At 42.0% G+C, this 22,470-nt stretch overlaps 1 protein-coding gene across 2 annotated transcripts in view; it reads left to right on the top strand.

Moving 5' to 3' along the window:
• The first annotated feature begins 690 nt into the window (after nucleotides 1-690).
• SLC24A2 (solute carrier family 24 (sodium/potassium/calcium exchanger), member 2) overlaps nucleotides 691-22,470 on the top strand; it is a 311,194-nt gene continuing 289,414 nt past the window's right edge. For both annotated transcript variants that reach the window (XM_006881276.1, XM_006881277.1), the window contains exon 1: nucleotides 691-1,663. In XM_006881276.1, coding sequence (XP_006881338.1) covers nucleotides 743-1,663 — 921 coding nt within the window. In that variant the 5' untranslated portion in view covers nucleotides 691-742. The remainder of the gene's footprint in view (nucleotides 1,664-22,470) is intronic.

Below are 22,470 nucleotides of genomic sequence, written 5' to 3' on the forward strand. Positions count from 1 at the left end.
GGGAGTTTTGCATCTACACGAAGAACTGCAGTACCTCTTTTCTCCAGCACACAGCCTTCCCAAATGATGGAGGCGATGAGGAAAGTTTGCCTACAACTGGAAATTATTTGAACTAAAGGGAAACAAAATTAATAGCTCTTGGTTGTCAAGCACACACAGAGTTCTGCGAGAAGCAGAATCCTTTAACACTGGGAGGTAGATACTTAATTTAAGGTGAGGTGAACTGGTCCATTTTCAGCTATAATAATTTGTTTCAATTCGTACACATCTGTATAGGCTATTATTAGTATTGGATTTGCTAAAATGTTTCTCAGGGTTTCTATATACATAGATGCCTACTTTATGCTCCATCCAACCTTTAATGACTCAGAGGTTTCCAGTAATTTTCTCCTCAGAGTATATCCTGAGTGGTAGCTTCTGTCCCTGCCTCCCCTGTTTTCATATGGGGAAACTGAGGCACAGGGACATTAAGTGACTCAAGGTCGCCCAGCTGACAGATAGGATTTTATTGCATTGGCAGAGCCTTTTTTTTTTTTTTTTGTGATGAAGACATATGGCATTCCAGTTGACTTATTCTTGTCTTTACTTTTTTATTTAAAGGTAAAGGATGAAAATATTTCCTGTGAATCCCAGCAGTCTATCTGTAGACGTGCGCCACAAGCACCTTTAACTGGACAGCGAGGAAAAGTATGAGAGAGCCATCTGGCTGACTGCAGTTTGACGATCTACCAGAAGACCCAGGATGGAGCTGCATCCACACACCACCGTTGACTTCCTTGAGAGATGGGTTTCGGATGAGTCACCGTCTGGCTGCAGGAGACGTTATAATGTCAGGAAAAAACTGAAGTTGATTCGAATCTTGGGCCTTTTCCTGGGCCTGGGCCTGGTGGCTGTTAGCACTGTCCCATTTTCAATCAGTGCCTTTTCTGAGACAGAAATACAGAGCACAGGAGAAGCCGATGGTGTCATGCCCAGTTACCACCAGAGAACTCTCTTAGATTTAAATGACAAGATCCGGGATTACACTCCCCAGCCTTCTCTTCCTCAGGAAGGCCCGTCTGAGAACAGCACAGAGCATGCCCAAGGCGACTACCCAAGAGACATCTTTTCCCTCGAGGAGCGAAGAAAGGGTGCCATCATCCTCCATGTCGTTGGCATGATCTACATGTTCATAGCTTTAGCCATCGTCTGTGATGAGTTCTTCGTCCCTTCCTTGACTGTCATCACTGAAAAACTGGGCATCTCTGATGATGTGGCCGGGGCCACCTTTATGGCTGCGGGGGGCTCAGCCCCAGAACTTTTCACATCTCTCATCGGGGTTTTTATCGCCCACAGCAACGTTGGTATAGGCACTATCGTGGGCTCAGCAGTGTTCAACATCCTCTTTGTTATTGGCATGTGTGCTCTGTTTTCTAGAGAAATCTTAAACCTGACCTGGTGGCCACTCTTTCGGGATGTGTCCTTCTACATTGTGGACTTGATCATGCTGATCATTTTCTTCCTGGACAATGTGATTAAGTGGTGGGAGAGCTTGCTTCTCTTAACAGCATATTTCGCCTACGTGGTTTTCATGAAATTCAACGTCCAGGTAGAAAAATGGGTGAAGCAAATGATAAACCGCAATAAAGTCGTCAAAGTGACTGCCCCAGAGGCCCAAGCAAAGGTTGGTGGTGGCGCTTGCTGATGTAGTTTTTTTTTTTCTTGGCCTTAATTTAACGTCCTTTGTGACAGTGTAATGATTACTAGGCAGTGATGCTTTGAGATCTGCAATGCTTTTTTAAAAAAAAATATAAAATTATGCATTGGGCTGTGGTGGATAGAAGATTGTATTTTGAAGTTCTGTGATAATCACACTGGCATAACAGTGGAAAGATTAATTTGGGGTCTTCCTAGAGTCATCTACTAAATCCCCAGGCTTGTTGTTTCTGAGTTAAGACATATGTACACAGAGATTGCATAAGCAACCTAGAGACGACTCAGCAGTTATTTATTCTTATTTTATGAATTAGGCTTATATAATGCTTTGGAGAGCAATTGGATTTTCATGGATAAGTGGGTATGTGCTTAGCAAATTAGAGGCCTTTTCTCTCTCTCTCTCTTTCTCTCTCTCTCTCAAGTGGATGTGTGAGAATTACTAAGAACCATTTCCTTAACACTATATAGGCCCAAAGTTTGTTAGTGTCGCCTTTGTGCTAGCAGCCTGAGGCCCAGTAGGAGTGGCCAGTAGAGTAGGCCATGGCCATTACTCAACAACCAACAACCTGTGTGATTTTTGCTTCAGTTCATGGATTAGGGCTGATTTGGGTTGACTGGAAACAGCAGCCAGTGGGTGAGGGAGTCGTTGTTGCCTGCATCTGCAGGGTGGGCATCCACTCTTCACCCCATAATGCACATCACCCAAAAGATACTTACAGTAGGTTTTGGTGATCCTGGACGTCCTGCCACTTAGCTGGGAAGCAGAGTGGTGAAAAGCTGAGGAAGAAAAAAAATGGATCTACAAATCTATAAATGAATCTTTAAAAGTAATACTTTATTGCAATGGAGTTGAAACTGAGTCATAGCTCATCCTTCACTGAATATTCAGAGGTTTTAAATCACACCAAAGGCTATTACCCAGCTTTTCCCCAAGCATCTACTGGTGGATTCAAACCTCCTACCTTTGGGTTGAGAGACCTCTGCTGGCTGATCGATCCAGAGGCACAGAGTTTGAATCTACATGTTGTTCCAGGGGAGAAGGATGGGCATTCTCCTCCTGTGTGATTTACTGCCTCTGAAAAAACTGCTGGAGGGTCAGCTGTGGGTTAGGTCAGGCTGATGGTTCACAACAACGATGACAACAACCTTTGAGTTGACAGGGCAGCCCCTTATCCACTAAGTCAGTGGATTAACAGCTTCAATCAAACAGTATGCTAAATGTAGCCATGCAGTTCTGATTTATATCTTCACATTAGAATGCCGTCGCTGAATGTGATTTTAAACAGAAAAGCAAAATACATATGTAGACTTTTCCTTCTACTCTTTCATGTATGCCAAAAAGAGCTGTTCAAGTTGAGGATAGAATGTTTTTTAATTTTTTTCAGAAGGAGAATTTAATAACTTATATAAATTTACCTTCATTTTGTATGTAATTCCTTTATAGTCAAGTTTGATAACCATTATTATTTCTTCTCTTGTGGGAGCTGTGAGATAGCGGTACAGAAGAGATGGGGGGAAACCCCCACAAACCACCAGTTATATTTCTGTTTAGATGAAAGAGAAATGTTTTATACAACATTTCTTTAAACACTTATCTCAGTGTATACTTACTTGCTAGAAACTGTAATCAGAGAAAAACCAATTAGAAAAAGAATGTCAAACAAGCATTGAGATGTGGCAACTGAATATATATACTTCCACTCGTAGGCAGGCTTGTGATAGGAGCCTCTCTCCCTACACAAACTTGGTGGCTCAAAGATGATCCCCAAACACTCTCCTATGTCTGACTACTAGTTATTGTGGTCTGTGATTATTCCAAGACAAATTGTTGTGAAGGGGAATGAATTTTTTAGGAGCAAGGAAATTACTTGAGTGGGTTTTGTTTTGTTTTTTAATAATCTAGATAGATAGAGGGTTAAAAAAATCTATAGAGGATGCAGTATGTTGTTGTTTTGTTCCCCACAAGGGAACATCATTAATGTAGACCCTGATTTGGTGGAAGATTGTATTGGCAGCATTTTTGAGAAGGGCCTTTGCAGAACAGTACAACATTGTATGATAAGATTGCAGGGGATTTTGTAATCTGCTTTTAGTAAGGGAAAACTAGTTTCATGTAGGTGGGAAACAACATCTTTACCACAATTTATGAACCATTGCAATTCATGGTGCAGCCTGGCAGCATCTCCATTAGGGAACTGCCCTTTCATCTTCAAGGTAACTCAGAAGCCAGCAATTCAGAAAGGATCAGTTGCTGTGTTTAGTTTTGTGATCTTTGCTTGGAAATTCCAGATTTACTTAATTCTGAAAGAAAGCAACTGATATTCAGAACTCTTTCTCCGTTTTCTGATATTCTCTAAAATGTTTTCCTTTGAGCATCAGTTTTCTCTTATTCCATTTGGTCCATGTTGTTTCTGGTGGTGCTCAATAATTAGAATAAACTACAAGTCATCATGGAAGTAGAAAAAAAACCCCATTTTTATGGTCTGTCAGTATCTTATTTCATATTCCTCAAAATTCTAGAACACAGTCATCCATTTTTAGATGGAACACTGCATAATGATATGTGATTCCCTTCTGGAAATTTCACCTTGCCAAATTAACTTTTGAATCACTGTTGAAGAATACATTTCTCTCAGCAGTTAAAATCTCGTCACAGGACTTCAGAATATTGTGGTGGTTTTGCACCCCAGTCACTGAGCATAAGGTGACCCAATGAGAATTGAGGTCTTGAATGTGGTAGTTGAGTTATCTGGCCTGCAGGATTGGCTCCTACCTGTATACCCCATCTTTTCTATAGGATTAAGTGTTCTCACATCATTAAAACACTAAGCAAAAAAACCTCAAGCAAAAGTGGCCCTTGGTGGAATCTTCTAGAATGCAGTGTGTGGTATAAGAATTTAGGGAGAAAAATGCTAAGCCTATGTTTTATTCATTGTCACCTCATAGTCTTATTTGCATAATTCTGGGTAATGGGAGTCTGGGAAAATAATGAAATACATTTTATATTTCATTTTAAAACCATCAGATTGTTCCTGCTAAATGACTATTGACTTTTGGGCTCTGGGATGTGAATTATCTTTATAACTACTCCATGGGCAAGTTGAAAAATAATAAGATTTCTTTTGTGATGATTTATGTCTTGAACCACTGTGTGCATGGGAAAGAGTGAACTTGAATATTTTTCTTAGTTATAATGTTTCTTTAATTGTGCCACCCTATGTGTTTGCCTTTATTTCTTCTTTCTCCTTTATTGATATTATTCTCCTTTGTAAAAAGTGTGCAGCACCATGACACAGCAGCCAGTCCCCGGCTCTGACTCAGGCTAGAAAACCTTTAATCCCAGTTCTGTATTAAGCCGGTGACCTCAGTGAAGCTCCTTAAAACCCACTGAGCCTCAGTTTCCTAATTTGGAAAATGAGACTAAAAATACCTGCTTTATAAGGTTGAGGAAACTATTAAACGACGAGGTGAGTGTTCAACAGCTGTCCTTGTCCTTGGCAAATTGAGACAGTTCAATAAATGAGTGCTTTTCTGTTTACCTTCCCTTTTTAAATGAAAAATGAATTAGAAGAAATTGTTTCAGAGACAGTTCAATAAATAAGTGCTTTTCTGTTTACCTTCCCTATTTAAATGAAAAATGAATTAGAAGAAATTATTTCAGATTTGAGAACCGCAAAGCCCTCTTTGAAGATTGGATTCACTCCAGTGACTCACTGGTTAAACAGGCTGTTTTCTTTCTCCCTGTTGTTATTGCTGTTGTTGTGTGTATTGCCTAGTTGATTCATTGTATTATAATACATATAAGCCCCTACTCGCATACAGTCAATATATGCCTGTTGGTTTTGTGTGCTATCAGGTTGATTCTCACTCATGCAATAATATTTGCTTTATTATAATATTTATAAACTTCCATTAATATACAGTCAGTACGTACATACCACATATTTCCATAAACTTCAGGGATAGTTCCAAAATGTTTCTGTTGTCTACAAATGTTATTGTATAGCATTTTACTTGCAGCCAATGGACTGTTAGTCCTGCTGCTGTGTGCCGTGGAGTCGGACTCTAGTGAGCTTTCAGAGGCTGTAAATCACAGGGGAGGAGAATGCTTTCTCTCTGGGAGAGGCTGGTGGGTTCTAAGGGTTGGTAGCACAACTCCTTACCCACCAGGCCAAAAGAAGTCCCCCTGGCTGTAAGCTAGAGTTCAGAAATATCTGTGCCAGGCAGAGATTTGGTTTAAGAGTAATTTGACTTGTAAATGATTGAGGCTCTTTACTTACAATGGCCACTTAGCAAGTTAGGGATACATTTGAATCCTGCTGATGTGAAGCAGTAACTGAGTTTATTCAGAGCTCTGAGTATACTACGCTCCCGACTCACGGAGCTTTTGCTGTGTACCTGGCCCCATTGCTGGGGTGTTGATCTGGTACCGAGCTAGGCGGCCACTGGCCTAGAAAGCAGCTGTCCATGGTATTTAACTTCTTAGACTTGGCACTGTAATCTGACAGCAGGTCATCCCAGTTCTAATGAAGGGAATGTTCTAAATAAAGATGCTTAAAGCAGGATCGTTGAAGAGCCACACATGATTTAGTCCTTTAGGTGTGCCTTACTTCTATAGTTTGTGCCTTCTGAATAATTGTAAATGGAATTTTTGCAATTCAGATCGTTATTATCGTGCCTAGGGAAAAGAAACTGAGCTAAAACAAGATTATCACTGTTTTATAAAATGACGTGTCTTCATGTAAAAGGACAAAAACTGTAAACGTTTATTTTAGAAAAACAAATGTTTGCCTCAAACTTGCATAAATCACCCAGATTCTTTCCACAACTCACGCTTTTTTCCTCTTCAGACCCAGCATACAAATTATTAGAGTTAATATGCTTTAAGGAAGGTTAAATTGTCCTTGCAATAACAGGATGCTATTATTTGATATGCTTGGAAATGAATTCGTTGTCTTCTACAAAAGAAAGAAAATGTAGATATTAAAATTCGTAAATGACTAGATGCCTGTGAATATGGATGTGTGTGTGTGTGTGTGTGTGTGTCTAGGGATACAACATGGCTCTAGGTAGTATTTTCTTGTTTTCCACGGAGAGATGCAATGCCAACCCAAAGGCCACATTTCCCTGGTAGTTCTCCTCCAGTGCAATTGTAGTCTGGTAAACCCCTGGAGGATCAGCTATTAGTCAGGCCTGACTTGATGGCAAGGAGAGAGGGAGACGGAAACTTACATCCCACAGACCCCACAGCACGGACTTATATTAAAGATCCCTTTGTGGCGCAAATGGTTTGCAGTCATTTCCTAAGCTAAAGGTCGGTGGCTTATGCACCCACTGAGCAGGACTCCATTAAAATGACCTGGAGATTTGTTTCCCTAAAGATTCCAGCGAAGGGAACCAAGTGGAGCAGTTCTAAATAGTACCACTTGGGGCAGCCTTGAGTCAGGAATGGACCAACAACAATAGAGTTGGTTTTATTTGGATTTTTTTGTGGAAGATTTTTATTGTAGGATTTTTGTTCTCTCCATTTTTTTTAATTGGCTTGTACAGTTATTCATATATGCTTTGTTTTGTTCATATACATCGTATTTTATACAGTCATTCATCTATATTGTATTTTATATAATTAATTACTATTGGTTTATACCTATTATCACGCCGTCTCATGTTCCCATTCAATCTTTCCTCTTCCTTCACCCCCTTGACTACCCAGCCCAAGGAAATTAGAACAAGGACAAAAGGAGGTATGTACATCTGTGTTCGTAATAGCCTTATTCACAATAGCAAGAAAATGGAAACAGCCCAGATGCCCATCAACACACGAATGGATTAAGAAATTATAATACATTCCAACAATGGAATACTATGCAACAGTAAGATCATTAATTCTGTAAAATACTGTGTAACATGGGAGAGCCTAGAGAGCAGTATGCTGAGTGAAATAATTCAGTCCCATAAGGACAAATGCTACATAAGACCACTGCTTTGAAAATAAGAGGCGAACTGAGCAATATTATGTCTAAATGTTTAAAAGAGGAGGCGTAAAATTTGGTTTCGTTGCTGTTGTTCATTGGCTCGAGTCAGCCTTGACTTGAGGCAGTGTCCAGTGGATGTAAGTAGAACAATACCGCAGGGCTTGTAAGGCTGTGGGCTTTTGGAAGATAGTTGCAACTTCTATTTTCCAAAGCGTCCCTCGGTGGGTTCAGACTGCAACCTTTTGGTTGGTGGTCAGACATTTTGCTGTTGGCCCCACCCTTAAGCCTATCAGTTGTTGTTGCTGCTGCTGCCTTGTTTCTGAGAGGGATAATTTTGAGAGACCCAGAAGAGCCCAGTGGATTTCAGTACACATCGTTCAGATTACTCTTGCCTATTCTCATTGCTACGCTGGTTCCCCCAGCAAGAAACAACCTAAACTTTGTGAATGCTTCTGGTCCTTTAGGGAACGAGGAGTTCCCACATCTTTCTGTCTTCCTTTCTTCCCTTCTCCCATCTCTCTCCTTTCTTTTTATCTCCCTTTCTTCTTTGTACTAAGGTATAAACAGAAAACTTCTTTTTAGACTTCACCAAGGAATGGGTTTGGTGTGTTAAGTTAGTTTGGGGCTAAATGTTACCATATTCACAATGTCAATCTGACTGGTTTAATTTTCTGTCCATGTCAGGAGGGGCCAGTCCTTGGGGAAAAAAGTCGTCATGCTGGAAAAGATAGAGGGTCAGTGAGAAAGAGATGACCCTCAAGGAAATGACGCAGTTACTGAAACAGTGCATTGACTGTCACAGTGGGCTTGAGTGTGACCGAGGCCTTGAAGATGAGGGAGATAGAGCAGGGTTCTGAGCAGTTGTCCGAAGTTTGCTGAGTGTTGCGGTTGACTTGACAGCACAATTACAGGCGTAACATTGTCAGCCTTCCTTTGATTTAGATAAATCTCTAGTAAACAGAATGTAACTGTACTTTATCTCACTGGATATAATTTATCTGATCAAGTCATTACTTTTTGATGTCAGTGTTTCATTTCTTTCCATTGATTTTGATGACATATTTGGAGTCTTCTTTATCATTTCATGGTTCTGTTTGCTTTGATCTTTCTCTTTTTCATAGATAGATTTTTTAAAAAAATATCGTTGTTTTCTTTTAATAGTTTTTGTAAATACTTTAACCCCTCTTGTATTATTTACTCTAGAAATGCTAATCTGTAAGTTTAATATAGTGTAAAGTCGATTCATTCTCTTACACTTCACTAAAAACGTAATTGTCTTAGAATGTTTTAAACTCAGTGACCTCTTCTCCTATGATTTTAAGTCCCAGATTTAAGTTCAGACTTGGTGTTATGTAACAGGTTTATTGAGCTTTAATCTTGTTTGCTTTTTTTTCTTAAATCCTACTGACATTATTGTCCTGCTGCCAGTGATTGTCGATTTAGCCACATTCTTACCATTTATCCTTCAACAAACAATATTTCTTTCTGCATGTTGCATCTTCTTTCTTGGATTCTGCCCCTTCTAGTCTTGATGTGTATTATCTTTTCTGTTTAGAGTTATATTCCCTTACTGATGTACTGGACTTTTGATCTTGAAAGTTTTTAAGAACAGTAAATTATTTTCTCCAAATGCTTTGAAAATAATATCCTCTGACTCCATTTCCATCGTTTTAGAAGACCACTGAGAATATTGATGTTCCTCCTTCCCATGACGTCTGTCTTGTCTTTTTTCTTGTTTTATTTTTCTGTTTTATGAGTTTAGCATTTATCTTACAATATGACTTTCTCATTAAATACAGGGTTTATGACTCATAATGCCTGCTGAATTTCCCTCAATTTTGTCCTTTCTAAATTGTTCCTAATTGTTTCTAAAATTAGATACATATTATATAGCATACCAACCTATGGCTTTTAACAGTGCGTTTTTTTCCTTTTTCTCTGCTCCATATACTGGTCTGCCTTCCAGTTTTATAATTTCCTCTGTAATTTTGTCTAATCTGCTCTTAAAACCACTCATTAAATTTCTGATTTTAATTATTATACTTTTCATTTTCAGAAATTCTATTTGAATCTTCCAAATCATTCAGAGTGATTTTCATCACCTCTCATTACTTTGAATGCCTTTGTTTATTCTTTTATGTATAGTCAATATATTTATTTTTTATTTCATACCTAATAATTGTGGTGTTGATAGTCTTGTGGGTCTGGTTTTGTTCTGTTAGTTCTCAAACATGTGAGGTTGTTCTCCTTGTATATTTAGTGATTTTAAAAAAAAATATTTGGGCTATGTATTTCTTTGGCTTTTTTAGTTTGGGGTTTAATTTTTACATTTTTTAATATCATATTCCTTGGAAATTTGCCTGTGAGAAACTGTTTAGGCCTAAGGATTAAAATGTATTCCTCCAGAGAGGATTGTATTTGTTTGTCAATGGCTGGTAGAATGATCAACTTGGAACCGTTCTAACCTAAATATTTGACTTTGGGTCTTACATTGTTGTTGTTGTTAGGTGCTGTTGGGTCTAATTGGACCCTTAGTGGCCCTGAGACCATCTGATGGAAACTGGCGCTATTCTGCACCCTCCTCCCCTCTACCTCCCATCTCCACATCCCAGTGTTGCCTTCCCTCTGTCAATCCATTTCATTGAGGGTCTTCAGATCTTTTGCTGACCCCTCTGTTTTTCTCATCAGGATGTCTTTTCCCAATGACTAGCATCTCTTGAAAACATGCCCAGAGTATGTGAGATGAAGTTTAACTGCCCTTGCCTGGAAGGAGCACACTGGTTACACCTCCTCTGAGACAGATTTCTTCTTCTTTTTGCGCTCCATTGGCATGTTCAGTACGCTTTGCCAACAGCACAATTCAGAGACATCGATTCTTTTTTTTTTTTTTTTTGCCGTCCTCCAGAAACTATGAACTCTACTAAATGTTGATAGTTCTAGAAAGGCTCAGGCCTTTTGTTCATAGGGCCGCTGTGCATCAGACTCACCTTGAAGGCAATCAACAACAACATTAATTATCCAGCTGTCACATATGTATGAAGGTATCATGACTTGGATCAGATGCTGCATGAGTTTTGGTGGATCCAAGTAAAATGAAATCCTCAACAACTTCAGTCTTTTCTTCAACTTTCCCCCCAGAGAAGTGTGGCCTTGGAGTTATCAGTTCCCTATAGACTGTGGCACCAGAGCGTCCTTTCACTGGTTAATATTACCGTAATAAGGACCCCTCGCAGTACAGCAGTGAAATATTATTGGCTGAAAAGTTGGTGGTTTGAACCCATGAGCTAGCTGTTCTGTGGAGATCTGCTTTTGTAAAATGCATGGCCTTAATGCCCTTCTGTTAGAGAATCTACTATCAACAGATGTTTGGTTTGTTTTATCATCATCATAAAGAAAGCCATTTTCATATTTCCACATATCCCAATGTTTTTCTACTAAAAAAATGTTTAAGCGTCCTGGTGGTACAGTTGTTTAGGCTCTTGGTCGTAATCCACAAGACCGCTGTTTAGGCCCACTCAGCAGTGGAGCCCGAGAAAAGGCCTGGCGATCTGCGCCCGTAAATACTGCAGACAAGAAAACCCACTGAGCAGTTGTACTTTGACACTTGAAGGAGCTTTGAGTCAAGATCAGCTTGTGGCCGTCTAAGAACGCCATCGCCATAAATGCCCCAACAAATAATCTTAATCTTACACAAGACACTTCTTTTTTTCTTAGAAATAAGAATTCTTGATCCAAATCTATGAGTTTTTTGAAGTTTCTGCCACATTGCTACATTTTGATAGAACTGAATATGCTAATTTTTAATCTTGCAAGTTTCATATGGGAGGGAAACCTGGCATTCCATAGTTTAATTTGCATTTCTTTGACTAATTGGGAGGTTGAACTTTGAAAAATAAGGTTTTTGAGAATTTATGTCTTCATCTCATAGATTGCCAGTTTCCTATGTGCTTTGAGTCCTTTTAGAAGTCTGCTCAAACTAAGATCTCTTCCACATGTGTGCTGAGGTCACTGATTCTAGAACTTTTCTCTCCTCAAGCTTCTGCACCTCATAAAGCCAAGCCATTTATGATATTTCTCTATTTAATTTTAATAGGGGTTATTAGGCCAAGAGAACAAGCAGGTCTGTCCAGGAGAAGGTGACACCAGGTTGCTCCCTGGGGGCAAAGATTTTGAATCTCCATCTCACATTCTTTGGGCATGTTAGTAGGAGGGGCCAGTACTTAGAGAAGGTCATCTTCCGTGGAGTGGAGGAAGGTGAGTGCTGGAGAGGAAGAACTTGGCTGAGATGGGATGACCCAGTGAGTAAGGTGTGCCAGACACTGTGAGGTTGGTTCAGGATAGGGCAAGATTCAGGACTGTTGTTCATAGGGCCACCGTGAGTCTTCATCAACTGCGTGGCATATAACAATAACAACAAAACTTCAGAAAAAGGCTTGCCTCATGGCCAGGGAGTCAAAATGAGGCTTCCTAATCATGCTGTCTGGTCACGTAGCCTTGGGATGGCCTGCCCCTTCCCAGGATCCTTCATTCGTCATCAGATAACTGAGAATGTTGATTGAGATGACATAATAGATTGATTTTAACTTTCCGTCTCTGCCCTTGGAAGCACTAATATGCCACATTGTTCTCTAATAGTCTTCAAATAGCCGTTTAATACCTTTCTCTTAAAGAGGAGCCCAGATTCTAACCATGCCCCCACGGCCAAACATCTCTTTTCCGAAACTGGCAAACTTCTGTCTTCCCTCAAATGGTTTGACTGGCCTCACCCAGTGATGATTGTCATGTAAGCTGTGAGAGGAAATGCTACCAGAAGCCGAAGGAGTAGCTTGAAAGGAAGAAAGCCCTTGAAAGTTTACTGCAGGACGCTGGACCTGCTCAGCATTTGTCACTTTGGACACTGACAACTCACTCTGGTGGGTGGCCCTGGGTCCCTGCAGGATCCCTGCTAGAGATCAACTACTCTCCAGGCCTAGAGAAGAGAGGAGTCTAAAACCGAGTATGGACTTCAAACAAGGCACTTCCTCCACCAGCCCTCCAAGGTAGAAGTTTAGCACCTATTTCTGTACCTCAGGGGTCAGAAGATCAGAAAACATACATGCTACAGATCCAAAACTCAAATGCAGTATTTTTTAAACTGTCCTGTACTTGGGAGATCCCTGTGTGACACGAGTAGTTTGTGATCAGCCTATAGCCTAAAAGTCGGTGGTTTAAACCCAGCTAGTGGTGCCACCAAAGAAATGGCTGGCTGTCTAATCCCATTTTATTTAAAAAAAAAAAAAAGATTCCAGCTAAGAAAATCCTCTGGGGCATTTCTTCTCTCTAACAACACGTCTCCATGAGTCAGAAGTGACTCAGCAGCAGTGAATTTGGTCTTGGTTTTAAATTGCATTTGAATCTGGTAGTGTTTGACCCAGTACCCTCTAGTTGTTCTCTTAACTCTTAGTGCTTCTGATAGGGCCCTTGGGAATGAACGCAAGATTCTGGATTTACTTTTCATCTTCTTATTGTTGGGTGCCATCGAGTCAACTATGCCTCATAACAATCCTATAAACAACAGATGAGAGCCCTGCTCTTTCCTGTGCCATCTTCATCATCGCTGAGCTACTTGAAGCCCTTTGTTACAGTCCCTGTGACAGTCATCTTGTTGGCGCCTTCCTCTCTTTCTCTGACCCTCCACCTTTCCAAGCATGATCTCTTTTTCCCAAGGACCTGCCCTTCCTAACAACATGCCTAAAACGTCACCATTCTGTCTTTTCAGCTTAGGTTGCCTAAAGTGTGTTAGTTTCTTGCAAATGTTTTTTATAATGATCCTACACTAATACATTTTCTGTTTCAGCTCAGCACATATACACATATCTGCATGTGTATATATGCACATACACGTGTAGATCTATGTGTACAGATAAACAGAAAATCCAAGGGTGAAGCACTTATTATTTCTTACATTTTCTATTCTATGTAGAAATACTCATCTCAACCCTTAAAAAGAAATTCCTGACCCACCAATGGTTTTGGCTTGAGTTTTGAAAAAGATATGTTGAGGTGATTCTTTTTAATTTCTTCCTCTTCTGAGCAGGGGTGCTCTGTGAGGGTTTGTTGTTGTTGTTGTTGTTATGTGCCATCGAGTCGTTTGCGACTCATAGCAACCCTATGTACTAGAACCTTAAACGCTGTTCTATCCTGTGCCAACCTCGCCGTCTCAAACACAACTCATTCCCACCACCCCAGTCACAGAATCGATCCATCTCATCGAGGGTCTTCCTCTCCTGCGCCGTCCCTCCACTCTCCCAAACATGATGTCCCTCTCCAAGGACCAGTCCCTCTTTGCAACATGCCCAAAGTATGTCAGACAAAGCTTCAGAATCCTTGACTCCAGGGAACATTCCAGCTTTACCCTCTCCAGGACAAACCTGTTTGTTCTCCTAGCAGTCCATGGTATATTCAACACTCTTCTCCAGCACCACAGCTCTAAGGCATCAGTTCTCTTTCTGTCATCACTATTGACTGTCCAACTCTCTGATGCATAGCACGTAATTGCGAAGACTATAGCCTGGATCAGGCGCACCTTGGTCTCCAGCCTGATGTTGCTCTTCAGTACTCATGAGAGGTCCCTCACAGCTGACTTTCCCAATGCAATTGTGATGGTATCCTAGTTGTTAACTGTTCAAGGGGATATGAATAAGAGGACGAATAGAAATCCAAGCATCGTTCTCTGCCAGAGGAAGGCATGCCTGGTGCCTTTTCTTGGTTGGACAACAGTGTGCTTTGGGCTGCTCCTGGCCCTGCTTGTTGCTCCAGACTTCTTTTTAGAATCGTAGAACTCGAGGCCCACAGGGACCACGAAGTGCATGCAAATCCACGCTACTTTCTATGATTGGATCTGTTGCAGCCCTGGGACCTGCTGGACACACGTGTCCTTGCAGCCTCCTTCCAGGCACTCACGCTGGCTGTGTCCAGTCATTGACCTCTGTGCAGAGCAGGACCTGCGAGGCTGGCACTCACCTGTTCTGACACAGCCTGATTGCAGGGAAGGCAGCCACAGATCACAGCACGATGTTCTCTCTGAGCATCAGCCCCTCCCTGGCCCCTGATGAGCTTGTCATCAGGCAGAGAAGGAACGTGGGTGAAGCAGGGAGGTTATAAAATCAGAAGCAGAACCTTGACAAGAAGGCCAAAGCTGCATTTCAATTAGGCTGGCTTCCTTTTCATGAGGGACTGAATTTGTAAACCAAATGATGTGGGTGCCGTTCTTGTGCTGGTGAAAAATGGTGGTTGAGGAAAGCATCTGGGCTCTTGGCCATATCTTTGCCATGTTTGCAGCTTTAAGAGATGGACTCAGAATAATGCGTTGGCAGGAACCAGACTGATTTCTTTCACTACAAGGTTTTTATCAGCTCACTCACTGACTGTAACCCTCGACTAGCACTTAACCCTTAGAGTCTCCTCTGAAAACGAAGTAGCTAATTCATCCCCAGGGAGCACTGTCAGTGCCATTGTTAAGCCTGTTAGCCATAGGTTAGCAGTTCAAACCCACTCAGCAGCTCTAGAGGAAAAAGACCTGGAAATCCCTTCCATGGAGATTCCAGCCTGGGAAAGCCTGTCCAGCAGGTGTGCTCTGTCACCTGTGGAAACTGTGAGTCTGCAATGACCACCACCAACAGTTTTCTCTGTGTGTCCCCTTCAGTTCCATCAAAGTCTTTGCTCCTCTGTTAATTAGAAAGCAACAGTTCTGCTTGTCTGTAATTACGGTCTGGCCAGCAGAAGACGTGCCAGCTAATGAAGCCCTGAACGTAGCTCCTTTAGAGTACAATTCAATTAAGGAATTCAATTAATGGGGATTAGTTTTTCTGTGGAAGGAACCCTGGTGGCACAGTGGTTAGAACATTTGACTGCTAACTACAAGGTCGGTGGTTTGACCCTCTTCTTGCTCTGTGGTAGGAGGACAGGGCGGTCCACTCCCCTAAAGGTGGGGGCCATGGGAATCCTAGAAGGTGGTTCTGCTTTGCCCCCCAGAGTTGCTGTGATTTGAGATAGGCTCGGCAGCAGTGGGTTTGATTTTAGTCAGAAGCCGCTTTGGAAGAGTCGTGAGAGTCTCCTCACCCCCTTTTTTCTTAAGTCTTTCCTGGACTTAACGCCAGATGAGCTACATGTGGGTGACTTACAAGTAACTTTTCCTTCTAGCACATGTTAGACAGAGATGGGTAGGTAGGTTTCAAGTAGAAATACAGGTTTTCCCTTCAGTTCCCTTCCTCCTACAGCCTACAACCCACAACCCTTCATTTGTTGTCCTGTCCACCAAATAGTCTGAGTTGGTTTCATTTTTTTCCCTGCCACCTACTGGCAATTGAATATAACTCAAAAACTCAAACTTATTGCTGTCTAATTAGAACCAGGCCTTGATCTTCTTAAACACCTGCTATGCAACAGAGAGCTAAACAGTGAACAAAGATGACAAAAGAAGAATTGATGTCTCTGAGGTGTTGGAGAAGAGTACTGAATATCCTATGGATTGCCAAAAGAACAAAGAGATATGTCCTGGAAAGGGTGCAGCCGGCGTGTTCCTTGGAGGCAAGAATGACAAAGCTTCATCTTTCATACTTTGGACATGTAGCTAGGCGTGGCTGTTCCTCGGAAAGGGACATCATACTTGGAAAGATGGAGGGCCAGTGAAGGAAAGGGAGACCTCCAATAAGATAGATTGCCACTGTGACATCAGCAGTGGGTTCTAGTGACTGTCCCAGAGGTGGAGAAGACGGTACAGGATGGGCAAGTTTCGTGTTGGTTGTTTATAGGGTAATATAAATTGTACTCTACTCGACAGCTCCTAACAGCAACAATCAGCCAGCTCACAGGTGACCCTCTAGTGAAGCTACAGATTGAATCACACAAGAGTACTCATTTTTCTCCCTCAGAGCAGTTGAGGGATTCGAACCCCTTGAGACTTTAGACCTGTGTTAAGCACTGACTGTTGGTGCATCGGAGAATCTGTGCCATTTTCAGAAGAGACTCAAATAGGTAAAGATTGTTGATAAACCAACTGGTTCTGAGTAGATTTTGATGTACAGCAACTGCAGATGACAGAGTAGAAGTACCTGATGGGTTTTCTTGTCTGCTCTCTTTTAAAGAAGTGTATTGCCAGGTATTTCTCCTGGGTGGGTTTGAACTGGGTGTTTGACCACTGTGCAGCCAGCCTTTCTTGTTTAAAGATTTAAAGAAAAAAAATCTCAAATTCAGAACCACTGAGTCGTTCCAACTCGGACTGACCCTCAGTTGGGTTTCTGAGGCTGTGAATCATAATGGGAGGAGACTTGCTATCTTTATGCTGTGGGGCTGCTGGTGGATTTGAACCATGGGAGAAGCAAAGCCTTTGGGTTAGTAGCACCACGCATTATAGACTCTGCCACCAGAGCTCTTTTCACTTATGGGCTATAGGGTGGAATTATTTAGGCTTGTGATTGTCGCTTTCCTAGATGTGTGACCTTGGGCAAGTTACTTAACTTCTCTAGATGTATCTTATTCTTAACAAGAATAATTGTTGTTAGGTGTCATCGAGTCAAGTACAACTCATAGCAACCCTTTGAACAACAGATCTGAATCGTGCTCCGTCCCACACCATCCTCACTGTCTGATACACTTGAGCCCATTGTTACAGTCACTGTGTCAGTCTGCCTCCGTGAGGTTCTTCCACTCGACACTGACCTTGCCAAGCATCATGTCCTTTTCCAAGGACTGTCCTCTTCTAACTACATGCCCAAAGTCTATGAGATAAGCTTTGCCGTCCTCGTCTCCCAGAAACACCTTGGTTACACTTTGCCCAAAATATACTTGTTTGTTCTCTTGACAGTCCATGAGATATACCATACTCTTCTCCGGTACCACAACTCAAATACATTGATTCTTCTTCTGCCATCCTTTTTAATTGCCCAACTTTCAGATGCATAGCAAGTGACTGAAAAGACCGTGGCTTGAATCAAATCTACCATAGTCTTTAAATTAACATCATTGGGACTTTGGCAAGGTCTATGACAGCAGATTTTCCCAGTGCAGCGTGTCTTCTGATCTCTTGATGGCTGGTGCCAAAAGTTTTTATTATGGATCAAGCTAGATGAAATCATTGACAACTTCAGTCTTTTCTCCATCAGAGTTTCTCCTGTGTGGAGGAAAATGCTAATGAAATGTTAAGGAAAAGTCCTTAGCAGAACCTGGTCTTTCCCCTCCTGCCTTACAGATTTGCTTTACTCCCAGTTCCTTCTGTTTTGCGTCCCTTTCCAGTGCTACTGGCTTGGACTCCCTCAGTGCTGCCTCTCTCTCTAAGCTGTGTTTGCCTCTGTATTTTTCAGGACCTTGCCTCATTGCATAGATCTTTTTCTTTTCTCCTTCAGTGCAATAATATAAATGTACAGTTCTTTGACTAACCAACACTACTAGGAGTATCTCTGATGTCCAGACTCCAACCTGCCTGCTTTTTGTTCTTACAGATAATTAAGAGAACAGTTTTCTGATAACTAAAACATGGACTTCTTTTTACCTCTTCCTCACTGCCCTATAAATCATTTACTCTTTCCTCATATGACAGAAGTAGTATTGATACCTTTGAGTTATAATGTTGGAACAAAGGACTGAGTGAAATGGACTGCTAAAACAAACAAATATGTCTTAGAAAAAATGTAAAGTGCTCTTTGGAGGCAAAGATGATAAAGTTTCATCTCACATACTTTGGACTTATTGTCAGAAACGTGACATCATGCTTAGAAAGGGAGGAGGTTAGTGAAAGAGAGGAAGACCTTTGACCAGGTGTATTGACACAGTGACTGCTGCAGTGGGCTCTAGTGTGTCAGGAAGTGTGAGGATGGCCCAGGATAGGACAGGGTGCAGATATGTTGTTCGTAGGCTCGCTATGAGTCGTAGTCAATGGCTGTGCATCATGTTGGTTCACCAATATCCATGTTTTCTGCTTGGGAATGAACTATTCCTGTGAACTTGGAGCAAACCAGTTTCATTTCTAGTACTTGGTGCCTGGCTGGATGTCATAGGTAGAAGGTCAGAGGGCACTTACCACTTTGAAAAGTTTATAACTGGAGAGCTGTGGTGGGCTAGTGGCAAGAAGCTGCACTGTGATCCCAGAGGTGAGTGGTTCGAATCCACCAGATGCTCTGCTGGAGAAGGAGGGGCAAGTCAGATCCAACTTGACAGTACACACACACAGAAAGAATAAAAATTTTTAAAAAAAAGTTGATAAGTGTGTTGTTGAAGCTTCATAGTAAAAAACCTAGGCCTGAGTCAGTCATCAGGTCTCTGTCAAAGTTAAGTTGTAAACAACAAATTCCTACTTAGGAAACAAGTTCTTAGAAGTCTTCTGGGGCAAGTGCAGGCCCTCAGTTCTGAGAGCTGGGTTATCCAGGCTGTGGTGCCTTCATAGTCCTTCTCACTATTTATAATTATATAATGTTTTTCTGTTGATTTCTTTTTTGAGCTATAATTAATGATAATTCACTTACCATAGAACTCCTGCAATGAAAGGTATAACACTCAGCAGTCTTCAGTATATTCTAACCACGGTATATTGCAACCATTACCACAGACTAACTTTAGAACATTTTCACCATTACAAAGAGAAATCCCATAACCATTAGTGGTCACTCTCTGTTCCTCCCTCCCTCCACCATCCCCAAGCAGCCACTAAGCTACATTCTGCTTCCATGGATTGCCTATTTTTGGACATTTCACATAACTGGAATTATACAATGTGTGTGTAGCCTTTTGTGGCTGTGATTAACTGCTTCCAAAAACCCACGGAAGCTATGGGTTGGTTCCGATTCGATGATACACAGTGAATGACAACATTAACTTAGCAAAATATTTCCAAGGTCCATCCGTGCTGTACCCTTTGTTTTAAACAAATAATACTCCATTGTATGATAACACCAGACAGTGTGATTGGCACAGGACAGAGCAGAGTTTAGGGCTGTTGTGCATAGATAGGGTCGCTATGAGTCGCAAGTGACTCGACGGCACATAACAACAACAACAACAACATTCATTTATTTAGTTGATAGCCATTTAGGCTGTTCCTGCATTTTTCACTGTTACATATGAACAGTATGCCAACATTTGTGTAAGTTTCTGTTGATATGTACTGTCCCTTTGCCAACACTTGTTATCTTTTGCATTATAATCACCCTAAGGAGTCCTGGTGGTGCTGTGGTTAAATGATCTGGCTGTTAACTGAAGGGTCCACAGTTTGAACCCATATTGTGAGGGAAAGATGAGGTATTCTGCATCTCTGGAGATCCGCAGCTTTGGCACTTTCGGGCAGTTCCGCTCTTACCGGTAGAGCTGCCATGAGCTGGAATCGACTCAGTGGTGGTGGATTTGTGGAAATGTGTGGGATGTGGTATCATGTTGCAGTTCTGGGTAGTTTTCATCGATTTCTAAAGATACCGTTTGTCTTTTTCATGTGTTACTGGTCATTTGTTTATCTTAATCAGATAGATGATATGTGCTTTTGAAATCTTTTTTCCGTTCTATAGGTTGTCCTCTATGACTATTTTTGAAACTTCAAAGAAAGCCAGAGGTCTGATTTCTCTTTTGGAAATGTCTTGGCCTCTCCAGGGAGGATGACACAGCTTAAGGCGCTGTGGTGTTCTCTGCCTCCTCCTCCTCTTTAGAATGGCTGTCCTCGAGTTGGTCCTGCTGGAGATGGTCTGCATCCACGTTAGAAAATCTCCTTGATGAAGGTGCAGCTCCTGGGTTGGAAACCCCTTGGGGACCCCTCCGCACCCCCGTTCTCTTCCTCTATACTATTTTGTAGACATGCTTAGATCTAGAGTGACTGGGGACACTTGGGTCAGCCCTTGTGTTACCTCCTTATCTGAACTGATCTTAAGAAAAGGTCCATGCTCTACAAGCTAGGACGTGGAGGGAGATGGTTTGGGGCCAAGGACTTGCTGATTATGGAGTGTCAGGTGATTGGAATCTTCCTGGACATCAGATCAGGGTGGTCTGCTACCTGGTCATTGCATCATGTTTCTTGGCCTCGCCCCGATTCATCTCTGTCTCATTTAGGAGGTTTTCTTTTCAGCAAATCCCCTTCCTTCCTTCCTTCTTATCCAGAGACCCCTCAGAGAAACAGAAGAGCCCAGCTTCTGTCTCCCCTGTATGTACCTCAGCACAGACATCGCACATCTGGCTTCAGCCCTCTCCTCTCTAGGTCCCAGGAACATTTTCATACCCTATTTTTAAAAGCTCTCTAAGTGGGTAGAGCTGCACGTAGTAAATAATAATAACAATACCAGTAATGATCCTCTCCATCATTGTCCAGCGTGAGCAGTAATTGCACAGCCTGATTAATGTGCGTGCTAGCAGGCTAAAGAGAAAGGAGTCGCGTGATCCTCCTTTGTACAAAAACGCACAATTGGTCCAAAGCGGTCCCAGTGGTTTCCTAGAGGCTCGGGAAACATCCTCTCTCTGGCGTCTAGCTTACATCAGCTGTTCAGTCACGGGTAACGCAGGGATGGGATTCTGCAGCCGGAACAAGAGACTGATTTATTGAAATGGTGTTTGGATGTGCCAGGCTGTCCTGATGCTTACTAGGAAGAGCTATTACAAATCTACTGGCTTCTGCTGCCTTTAAAAAAAATTTTTTTTCAGTCCAGTGGAGTGGACAGCCACAAATAGCTGTGACCTTGAAAATCTAAATGAAGGTGAGATGTGGGAACAGGCTTAGGAAGCATATGTTTCGGCGTGTTAATGCGCCACGAGCCACACACGCTTAAGGGAAATAAGTCGAACAGGACACGAGTGTGTTGTGCTTTAGAAGGACCATTTTAAGTGCCCTGGGAAATGGCACCACATGCTCCACTGGTAGATAGTCATAAACTGTGCTCAAAATTAATCCAATGCTCCCTCCGCTGCGTGGCTCTGGGAAACAAAGCTTCACACAGATATATTGCCTGTGACATCCGTGCTCACTCTGTTAAGCACCTCAGATTGGCGGCTCCCCTGCGCACAACCTCCTTCCTCCCAGCAGCCCTTGATTATTTGTGTTTAACAAAAAAAGCCAGTGTTTAGGGTCCCACAAGAAAACAAACAGATTCATCTAGAGAGGGTTAAACGGGCTGCTCCTTGGAGACAAGGATTCTGAGGCTTCATCTGACATACTTTGGACATGTTTTAAGAAGGGACCGGTCCTTGGAGAGGGACATCATGCTTGGAAGGGTGGAGGGACAGCGCAGGAGGACCCTCTATGAGATGGATTGATTCGGTGACTGGGGTAATCGGGATGGGTGTGTCAGAGGCCATGCAATTGGCACAGGATAGAGCAGAGTTTAGGGCTGTTGTACATGTGGTCGCTATGAGTAGCAAGCGACTCGATGGCACATAATGACAACAACTGCCATCGATTAGGGGAGCTCTGGTGGCGCAGTGGTTGAGTCCTCAGCTCTGCTAACTGCACAGTCAGTGGTTTGAACCTGTCAGTTCTTCAGGAGGGAGAGAGATGTGGCAGTCAGCTGCCATGGAGGAAGCCTGGGGGGGTGGTTGTGTTCTGCCTTTCAGAGTCCTTGTGAGTCACAGTCTTTTCAAAGACAACAGGCTTGGGTGGTTTGGGGTGTGTGTTTGTTTACCATTGTTTCAATTTCATTTCTTATAAACATGGGTCCTGGGATAAGCCTTCTGTTGAATATATCTTATTTTATGAATGTTAACCACATGGACTCCCTTACAAAAATGTTTAGAGGTTTAAAATTGGATGACACAGGTTTAAGAGTTAGTACTTATTTTAGCACCTTAAAAACACAGC

The sequence above is a fragment of the Elephantulus edwardii genome, unplaced genomic scaffold (genome assembly GCF_000299155.1).
Source record: "Elephantulus edwardii isolate Elephantulus edwardi_28Jun2011 unplaced genomic scaffold, EleEdw1.0 scaffold00014, whole genome shotgun sequence".
Classification (NCBI taxonomy): Eukaryota; Metazoa; Chordata; class Mammalia; order Macroscelidea; family Macroscelididae; genus Elephantulus; species Elephantulus edwardii.